The following is an 11,139-nucleotide window of genomic DNA, read 5'->3' as shown; positions in this document are numbered from 1 at the left end:
GCTTTTTAAAAAGATTTATTTATTTTCTAGAGAGTGCATATGTGCAAGCACAAGGGAAAGGGGCAAAGGGAAAGGGAGAGAGAGTCTTAGGCAGCAGAGGAGCTCCACAAAGGGCTGATCTTACAACCCTGAGATCACGACCTTAGCTGAAACCAACAGTCGGATGCTTAACCTGACTGTGCAATGCGTGCGCCCCTATCATTATACTTTATATTTATAATCTTTTTCATTTAAACATTTTTAGGATTTAAGATTATAACCCCATACAAACAAAGCAATGAAAATTAAAATAGAAATACAGCTTCACAAATTTTAAAAACAACCACTGCCTAACACATTTGAAATGAAGGATGAATAAAACTTAGCAGTCTATTTTAAGTTAAAAAATATTTAATATTATTGGATAAAAACACTGATGGTGACAGCTTTACATGGCTCATTCCATACATTCTGTAATGTAAAAGGGCAAAACATTACTAGGAAAGAAATGAGTAGTTGGGTTTGTGAAAGATTTATTGACCAGATAAAAGCAATTAATACGAGATGACAAACATTTAACTCAAATTATTACAAAACTTTTAGGAGATAACTGGGTCAAATCATGTATCTTTTTAATCCATAAGAAGTTCAAAGTCAACATTGATATGTATAACTATCAGTGCTATTCTAGTAACCTAGAAGTTAGCTATAAATAGCTTTATCTTTTGCTAATCATTCTTACTATGATTTTATTTTATTTAACAGTGAGGACTTAAAAGGCGTAATCATTTTTTAAACCACCGGGTAAAATAGTACTATAAATTAATGAGGGTGCTAAGCTTGACATTTTGTGTTTGAAAGATGGAATATATTTAATTGGACTGAATATATTTCATGAGGACTTGGGTACGTTTAAGCCCAAAATGTGTTTACGAAGTTCTGTGAGAGAACAGGTGTATACCTTGACTCACTCTTGCTTGCTTTTAAAATGAAATAAATTTGGCACTATATGGAACAAACGAAGACAAGCAAAATTAGGTGAGACTAAGATGCTTCATCAGAGTTGCCTGTCTTGACTTACAATTCATACTATTTCTTAGTTCTTGACTGAACAGAAACAAACAGACCTAACTACATAGCACTTCTATGATGTATGAAAATAGAATCTAGAGCTAAGATGAGACTGCTTCACTGATGAGCCAATCCCCCACTCTGCCATAATCATAGTTTCAAATGTAAAATTCATTCAAGAATTCATATTTTCATCAAATGCTTATGATTTTTCAAGTTTTCTTGCTAGATATGTCTTAGTTAAGTGGCCAGCTAAAATATGGTCTTTGAATTAAGGAAATTCATATAAAAGAAACATCTATTTCATAGCGATCTTACTTTACTTGAAATTTCCTTTAAAAAAACAAAACACCAAACTAAAACTTTGTAACCAAACTCTTGGAACAAAGCACTGGTGGCCATATTTTTGAGTCTCCGATAAATCTTAAAGTCCATTCACTTTTCATGTTTCAAGTGTTTCTTCATTTGCTCCACAAGTATCAACAACACATATTAAACAACTTGTTACTGGAAAAGCTCGGACTTTGGAGTTGGCAACCCATTTGTCTGTCTCGGTATTATATTCAAGGATGTGTCCTAATCGACCCACACCTTGAAAACCAGCCAAGACATAAACTATAGAGCCAACTGCTGCACACTTCACTGTTACACCCTTCCATGGCATTGGTGAGACCATCTTCCATTCGTTTAATTTAATATCATAATATTCCACGTTGTCCAGACCACCTTCAAAAGAATAAAATAACATGAACAACTATATTAACAATTCTAAGATCTCTTAAGGTAATAATTCTTTGGATCTTCCCAACATTTTATCATGAACATTTTCAAATATGCAACAGTTATGAATCTTACAATGAATACCCATATAGCTATCATCTATTCTTATTTTTACTTTAACACAATAAAAATTTAACTTAATTTTTACTTGAATCCTAAATATGTATGTTTATTTTACAAAATGATAAATGTTCTATCTGTTCTGGGAAGGTAAACAAATCAGTGGATTTTCCTTCTGATTAACTTTGACCATACTTATTCAAAAGTTTTTAATCCTTCTGCCATTTATCTTTTAGCAGTTTATGGAAAACAGCAATGGCCAGAGACAAGAGAAGGGAAGAAAGTATTTCTTTATTATACTTAATGCTTAAAGGTACTAAAATGAGGTTTGTGCACTATAGATTCAGTCCAGATTCTCCATTATTTAAAGAAATAATTTCAGATTTTTTACCACAAATTATTTAAGAAAATAAAAATCAAATTTACTAATTTAAAAATAGTAATATTGATATTTTCATGCAATGTTCAAAAGTGGTAAGGAAACTTTGTCATTTAGGGACTGTATACAACTCAAAAAAGTTGTATTTAAAAGTTTGTAAAAACTCAAATGTTTCTGTTACTTACTAGTTCTTTAGCTAGTATGACATTATTACCCAGGGGGTGTTTGGAAATGTGTGAAGCTGAGACTGTCACAATGACTGATGGCCATTACAGGGATGTTAAATATACTGTAATGTTTCGTAAAATATATTAGTTCTCAGAAACTATAAACATAATAATGTATGTGATAAATGCCTGTATTTAGATTTTAGGAAATGTTTCAAAGATTTATGAGAAGGAGGTATCAGCAAACTCACTGGGAAAGTTGAACAGTGATTTAATGTCACATACCCAAGCCATTCTGACCACCTACAGCAAATATCTTGTCTTTTACAAATACCAGTCCATGATTCTTCCTGGCCTCAATCATTGGACACAGCTCAGTCCATCTGAAAAAATGAGAGAAAGCTTTTAGAGTACTTGTTCGCGGGAAGTATGCAAACTACTTTATAAGAAAGGTCTGTTATCCCAGTTAAGTGCTCATTTAGTACTCACATGTGTTCACACCCACACACAAACACATATCTGAAAGGCTAGAAGACAAAAGTTTAATATGGTTTTGGGTGATTTATTTATAGGTGAGGTAAACGGGGATTTTATTCCTTTCGACTCCAACAGGATATGAGAAATAGAGAATATTTGGAGACTAACATATCTTTGGAAGAAATCCATTTCCTAGTTCACAGTAACTTGTTAAAATGGTAACAAAAAAGAAAGGGAGGATAAGAAAATATAAAATACTAATATTGTCACGTATTTTTTTTTTTTAAAGATTTTATTTATTTGAGAGAGAGAGTATGAGGGGGAGGGTCAAAGGGAGAAGCAGACACCCTGCTGAGCAGGTAGGTGATGCAGACCTCGATCCTAGGACTCTAGGACCATGACCTGAGCCAAAGGCAGTCGCTTAAACAACTGAGTCATCCAGGCACCCATTACATGTGGTTTTAATTAGTATTTATGGGGCACCTGGGTGGCTCAGTGGGTTAAGCCGCTGCCTTCAGCTCAGGTCATGATCTCAGGGTTCTGGGATCGAGTCCTGCTTCTGGCTCTCTGCTCAGCAGGGAGCCTGCTTCCCTCTCTCTCTCTGCTTACTTGTGATCTCTCTCTGTCAAATAAATAAAATCTTTAAAAAAAAATTAGTATTTATGTATGAATCAAACACAAATTTAACATTGGGCTCTAGCAATCAGCAAATTAGTAGTATCTGTTACTATTCATAAGTAACAAAAGTACTGTCATTCTGTCAAATTTAATAACTTATTAGCATGTTGTTATGTTCACGGCCACTACTATAAATAATGAGATTGAGGGGTGCCTGGGTGGCTCAGTCGGTAAAGCGTCTGCCTTCGGCTCAGGTCAAGATCTCAGGGTCCTGGGATGGAGCCCTGCCATCAGGCTCCCTGCTCAGCAGGGGGGGCCTGCTTCTCCCTCTGCCTCTGCCTGCTGTTCCCCGTTTGTGCTCTCTCTCTGTGGCAAATAAATAAATAAATAAAATATAAAAAAAAAATTGAGAACATAAATGTGGACGCAAGTGTTGACGAATATTAATTCATAGGTAGCAGCCTCATATACATAGAAAACTTATTTTTTTTCTGTGAGACTCAATTCCTTCTTTTGCATACACTCCCCACACACACAACTGAGGTTTGTGACTGTGAAGGTGGTACTGGCACACAGGCTTGAGTCTCAATAGCTAACATAAACCAAAAGTATCCAAGTAACAACAAAAGGGTAATCTGACATAAGTGGAACTTTAAAAAAAATTTTATTTATTTATTTATTTATTTTCATTTATTTTTTTAAAAAAGATTTATTTATTTATTTATTTGACACGGGGGAGGGGGGGAGAGAGAGAGATAGATAGATCACAAGTAGGCAGAGAGGCAGGCAGAGAGAGGGGGGAATCAGGGCTCCCTGCTGAGCAGAGAGCCCGACGTGGGGCTCGATCCCAGGACCCTGGGATCATGACCTGAGCCGAAGGCAGAGGCTTTAACCCACTGAGCCACCCAGGCGCCCCTTTTATTTATTTATTTTAATTTATTTTTTATAAGTGTAACTTTTTTTTTTTTAAAGATTTTATTTATTTTTTTGACAGAGATCACAAGTAGGCAGAGAGACAGGCAGAGAGAGAGAAGAAGCAGGCTTCCCGCTGAGCAGAGAGCCCGATGTGGGGCTCGATCCCAGGACCCTGAGATCATGACCTGAGCCGAAGGCAGAGGTTTTAACCCACTGAGCCACCCAGGCGCCCCATATAAGTGTAACTTTTTAATATGTTTATTTATATCTCTTCTTTTAAATAATTTACTAAGTTTAACTTCACAAAATATAATTAGGACATAATGATTAACTCTGAAATATTAACAACTGTTTTGTTGCCTTATATTCATAAAATTGTTCTGTTTTAAAAGTGGTTTGGGCGCGCCTGGGTGGCTCAGTGGGTTAAGCCTCTGCCTTCGGCTCAGGTCATGATCTCAGCGTCCTGGGATCGAGCCCCACATCGGGCTCTCTGCTCAGCAGGGAGCCTGCTTCCCCCTCTCTCTCTCTGCCTGCCTCTCTGCCTACTTGTGATCTCTCTCTGTGTCAAATAAATAAAATCTTAAAAAAAATAAAAATAAAAATAAAAGTGGTTTGACAGATGCCACATTGATTTTCAGAGCACTCTGTAAGGTGAGATGGGCAACGTTGTTCCTTTATTTCCCCCCCAGGGTAAACATCCATGCTCTTCCAGGTGAAAAGACCGCATACCGCTCAGAGGTTGAGAGCCAGTATTGGCCCTCCACTAATGCTCCATGCAGTAAGCTGCATGCGGAGAGCTGTCAAAGTATATTAAACACAGTATCTGATTTGGAAAAATTAAAAATATATACTCCTTTCTTCTCTACACATGTCCATGATATAAAATAAGAGCATATTTTTATGTAGGGTCTTCCTTCACTTACAATGGTAAGGATTTTTTGACTTTATGATAATGCAAAAGTGAAATATGTGCAGTAGAAACTGTACTTGACATTTTGAATTTTGATCTTTTCCTGGGCCAGCTATATGATACTCTCTCATGATGCTGGACAGCAGCAGTGAGCCGCAGCTCCTAGTAAGCCGTGGATCACAAGGGTGAAGAATTGATACACTCAGAACCATTCTGTACCCATACAGTCATTGTTTTCCACTTTTAGTACAGTAGTCAATATATTACATGAGATATTCAATACTTTATTACAAAACAGTTTTTGTGTTAAGATGATTTTGCCCAACTGTAGGCTAATGTAAATGTTCTGAGGATGTTTAAGGCAGGTTAGGCTAAGCTATGTTTAGTAGGTCAGTTGTATTAAATGCCACTTTCAAGGTAACAGTATTTTCAAATGACAATGGGTTTCTCAGGATGTAACCTCATTATAAGTGGAGAAAGATCTGTGTAGCTAAGCCTCCTGAAGGTTTAAAGTCAGGAAGTTTCACAACATACACTTTCTTCTTCCTGTAACTTCACGAGGAGAGTATGTACTAGGTGCTTGCTCTTTCCAACCTGAACTTTTATGTTTAGAAGCTCTTCTTAAAATTCTGACCGCAGAAACTCTGTCACGTTATTTCTGTAAGGCTTCAATTCTTAGCTTCCAGTTAAACCACTGTAGTTACAAAACACTTAAGAAAACTGTAAAAATTGGAAAGAATTCTTACAAAAAATAACTTAGATGGATAGATCACATATTAAAAAAAGGGAAATCATTGTAGCACATAACTTCATTTAAGATCTGGGTAATTATAGTCACACTAGCTTTTCACTTAGGAAAATTTAAGGGCATTGAATATAGAATATTCAAGTCTCACACATAAGCTTAATATGTACAAAAGAAATGTTAACTTGTTTGAGTTTTAAGATATTCCCTAAACTAAACACAGCCACCTAATTTTAAAAAATATTGAGGTTGTAGAATTCCTTCATATTTTTTCTCTGCTACTATGAATAAGAATATACTGATTTGCACTCATAGTGCCTGAATGAAAATCTCAAAATTTAGAATCTTGGATTTTATCTGGTATGGGTTCTACTTTAAGAGATTTTTTAGAAATGAAAAAATAATTAGGAAGCAGGATAATGAGATTACAGTTTTCTAATTAGTATGCTATAATACTTTTTAAGCACAGTTGTCTGGGAGGTAAAGTAGAGACTGATATAGGAGGGAAGAGAGTAGCACACACCCCCCTCTTATAGTTTGGGACAAGATGGGGCAGACAGCTCAAATGATGGATGACAGAATGAGATAAGGGGTATCCCCAGAGATCCCTGGCAAGTACAAAGATACCTTTTGAAAAACACCGATAAGTAGTAAATCTGATGATCTCAAAGAGATTTTCTAGTCTCAATCATTAAAAAAAAAAAAAAAATTATTTATTTTAGAGAAGGAGAGAGGGAGAGAGGGAATAAATACGTATCTAAACATACTTTAGTAAGCATGAGCTCAGAATTAAGACATTTTACCTAGGGGTATGATTTATTAATGACACAAATCAATACATAATGTTTCCAATTAAAGGCAAATATACAGGGCATCTGAGTGGCTCAGTCGGTTAAGCAACTACCTTCAGCACAGGTCATGATCCCAGGGTTCTGGGATCAAGCCCCACATCGGGCTCCCTTCTCAGTGGGGAGCCTGCTTCTCTCTCTCCCTCTTCCTCTCCCCTGGTTTGTGCTCACACTATCTCTCTCAAATAAATAAAATAAAAAAAAAAAAAGGCAAATTTACTACGGACCATATATTCTTCCCCCATCTCCTCTACATTTCCTGACCTCAAACAAAAATATTTTATGAATCTGATGAATTAGTCAGACTTGTCTCATTCATAGGCAATTACTGCATAAACAGGAACAGAAAGAGATGAGCTCCCACGGGTTATATTAAGGTTAAGCCATTTCTTAAAGTACAGAGGAAGGGTCCAGGACATAAACATGTCCTGAACGTAGCTCATTCAAAAGTGTGTACACATTTTTAATACAAGAACTAAATTCTTCTGTTGGGGTCCTTCTGTTTTTTGCCATCTTCTTCCTCTGAGCTTATAGAATACAATTAACTGTGAAATAAGGCCTTTTTTTTTTGGTTTATACACAGTATAGTTTTAATAAGTTATGCATAAGGTTATTCCCACACACTCCTACACATAAGTTTACAAACACTTACATCTAAAGAAAGAAAGAAGTTACTTGAAAGACAAATTATACACAGCATACTTTCACTGAGTTAAGGTCTAGTCCCACATGATTTTCAAATAAGAATTTTATTTTATTTTTTTTAAAGATTTTATTTATTTATTTGACAGAGATCACTAGTAAGCAGAGAGGCAGGCAGAGATAGAGGAAGAAGCGGGCTCCCCGCTGAGCAGAGAGCCCAATGCAGGGCTCGATCCCAGGACCCTGAGATCATGACCTGAGCCGAAGGCAGAGAGGCTTTAACCCACTGAGCCACCCAGGTGCCCCTAAAATAAGAATTTTAAATGATACATACGTTTCTGTGGCAGGATCATAAACCTCACAGGAATTCAGCACTCGCCCAGAAACATTGTTCCCTAAACTTCCACCACAAACATAGATCAGGCCATTGGCTTCCACCATGCCGTGGCTGCAGCGCTGAGTCAGCATGCTGGGCTTAGTGTGCCAGCTTTCGGTTCTCGTGTCATAGCACTCAAATAAATATAGAGCTGAGTTTCCTGTAAAAGAAAAAGGCTCCATCAGGCTTCTCTTAGTGTATATGTGGGTCGGGAGGGAGCTGACAGTAGAGCTGGTCATTACTTACTGGAGGGAAGAATTTAAAGTTGTAGTCTTTTCTGAACTTAATTAACATTAACAGCAAAATGGAGGAATAGCTTAAGAAAAAGCTAACCCTGTTTGTAGAGATCTCAGAAAAATATTTTTTAAAAGGATGTGCTGGAGAGATTTATTGGTAACTAACTTTAGGAAAAGAAATCGGTTTGATTTCAGAAGAAAAATTAAGTAACATTAAGTAACACGCCCAGTTAGGCATGATGGTAATTATTTAAACATTAAATTCTTATAGAGGAGAAAAGCATAGCTATTTATAGATGGTAAATCCATACCTTAAACTCTGAAAACTACTATCTGATAATATGCTCAGGTTTATCATTTAACATTCTATAATAGTCACTGCACATTAACAAAACTATTCTTCCTGACTACTCTCAGTGGCTGTGTGAGTAAGACCTGAAGTCATGCTGACCCAGCTGGGACTATACTCTCAAGGTATCACTGTATGTCTCTGGTGTGCTTTGATTACACATTTTAACAGCAAAACATATACATCCTGTCTTATAACTTCTGTACATTATAGGGCTCAATAAACAGTTTTGGAAATGATACTAATAAAGCAACAAGTGCTTTTTTCCTTCCCAAGAAAAAAGAAGTTAAAAAAAATTTTTTTTAGCTTTTGCACAGCAAAGGAAACAGTTAACAAAACCAAAAGAAAACTGACAGAATGGGAGAAGATATTTGCAAACGACGTATCAGATAAAGGGCTAGTATCCAAAATCTATAAAGAGCTTATCAAACTCAACACCCAAAGAACAAATAATCCAATCAAGAAATGGGCAGAGGACATGAACAGACATTTCTGCAAAGAAGACACCCAGATGGCCAACAAACACATAAAAAGGTGCTCCACATCACTCGGCATCAGGGAAATACAAATCAAAACCACAATGAGATACCACCTCACACCAGTCAGAATGGCTAAAATTAACAAGTCAGGAAAGACAGAGGCTGGCAAGGATGCAGAGAAAGGGGAACCCTCCTACACTGTTGGTGGGAATGCAAGCTGGTGCAACCACTCTGGAAAACAGCATGGAGGTTCCTCAAAAAGCTGAAAATAGAGCTACCCTATGACCCAGCAATTGCACTACTGGGTATTTACCCTAAAGATACAAACGTAGTGATCCGAAGGGGCACGTGCACCTGAATGTTTATAGCAGCAATGTCCACAAAGCCAAACTATGGAAAGAATCTAAATGTCCCTCAACAGATGAATGGATAAAGAAAATCTGGTGTATATATATACGATGGAATACTATGCAGCCATCAAAAGAAATGAAATCTTGCCATTTGCGACGACGTGGATGGAACTAGAGGGTATTAAGCTTAGTGAGATAAGTCAATCGGAGAAAGACAACTATCATATGATCTCCCTGATATGAGGAAGTGGAGATGTAACGTGGGGGGTTTAGGGGGGTAGGAAGAGAATAAATGAAACAAGATGGGATTGGGAGGGAGACAAATCATGAGACTCTTAATCTCACAAAACAAACTGAGGGTTGCCGGGGGGAGGGGGGTAGGGAGAGGGTGGTGGGGTTATAGACATTGGGGAGGGGATGTGTTATGGTGAGTGCTGTGAAGTCTGTAAACCTGGCGATTCACAGACCTGTACCCCTGGCGTTAATAATACATTATATGTTTATAAAAAATATATAAAAAATTACTAAAAAAATTTTATATAGTATGACACTGAATATATATACATAAATACGTATATACGTATGATTTTAAAAGCATTAGGATTATTTATATGTGGAGAGATACTCACACACACACATATACACAACCATTAAGACCACTCGACTAGACACTGCTGTTTCATTTTTAAAATATTTCAACTTTTTCTTAAATCTTCTGGCTTTTTCACATTTGAAATTATAATCAGAAAAAATTTCATTGTTTTGCTGTGATGAACACTGGGTGTTGCATGAAGTGTTGAATGACTAAATTGTATATCTGAAACTAATATTACACTGTATGTTAACTAGGATTTTTTTTTTTTTTAAAGATTTTATTTATTTATTTGACAGAGAGCGATCACAAGTAGGCAGAAAGGCAGGCAGAGAGAGAGAGAGGGAAGCAGGCTCCCCGCTGAGCAGAGAACCCGACGCGGGACTCGATCCCAGGACCCCGAGACCACGACCCGAGCCGAAGGCAGCGGCTTAACCCACTGAGCCACCCAGGCGCCCTGTATGTTAACTAGGATTTAAATAAAAACTTTCTTAAAAATTAAAAAAAAATTTTTTAAAGATTTTATTTATTTATTTGACAGAGAGATCACAAGTAGGCAGAGAGGTAGGCAGAGAGAGATGGGGAAGCAGGCTCCCTGCTGAGCAGGGAACCCGATATGGGGCTTGATCCCAGCACCCGAGATCGTGACCTGAGCCAAAGGCAGAGGCTTAACCTACTGAGTCACCCAGGTGCCCCAAGAAGTTAAAATTTAACCTAACTGTAACTCATCTCCCACTCCTGGACTTCTCGATAATACTTAAAAACACCACCACCCTTAAGATTCTCCATCACAGTCAAGGTCTACAGAAAACAAAGTTCAGGGAGTAACAAATGGAAGAAGCAATGGTCTCGATTAACAATAACTTTTTTTTAACTCTCAACACTTTCAATTTGGTAGATTCAGTTGGTGCTAAGAGGAAATACACACTGTACAGCAGACATGAGAAACAATGATTTAAGTAAAAAACTGACTTAGTAATTGCTGAAGATACAAAGTTATCTACTTTAATTTCCATAAAAAGTGTTTCTACAGTACAGTTACTTTCTATTATCTTTAAGATTTATTGTATTTGAAATACGCTGTATTAGACGTTCTCTAAAAAATGTTTTTAAAGGGGGGAAAAGGTAATTTCTTAAATCACATTTTAAAATATCTTTAATTTTTC

At 36.8% G+C, this 11,139-nt stretch overlaps 1 protein-coding gene across 3 annotated transcripts in view; it reads right to left on the bottom strand.

The window, feature by feature from the left end:
- Positions 1-11,139, bottom strand: part of KLHL7 (kelch like family member 7) — a 68,838-nt gene continuing 57,699 nt past the window's right edge. For all 3 annotated transcript variants that reach the window (XM_080818417.1, XM_080818416.1, XM_080818418.1), the window contains 3 exons: positions 7,926-8,127; positions 2,722-2,819; positions 1-1,776 (listed from right to left, as the gene is read on the bottom strand). In XM_080818417.1, the coding sequence (XP_080674543.1) occupies positions 1,493-1,776; positions 2,722-2,819; positions 7,926-8,127 (584 nt within the window). In that variant the 3' untranslated portion in view covers positions 1-1,492. The remainder of the gene's footprint in view (positions 1,777-2,721; positions 2,820-7,925; positions 8,128-11,139) is intronic.

Source organism: Martes martes, assembly GCF_963455335.1.
Source record: "Martes martes genome assembly, chromosome: 11".
Classification (NCBI taxonomy): Eukaryota; Metazoa; Chordata; class Mammalia; order Carnivora; family Mustelidae; genus Martes; species Martes martes.
Note: the sequence above shows the minus strand (reverse complement) of the source record. Positions and strands in the feature narration are given on the sequence as shown.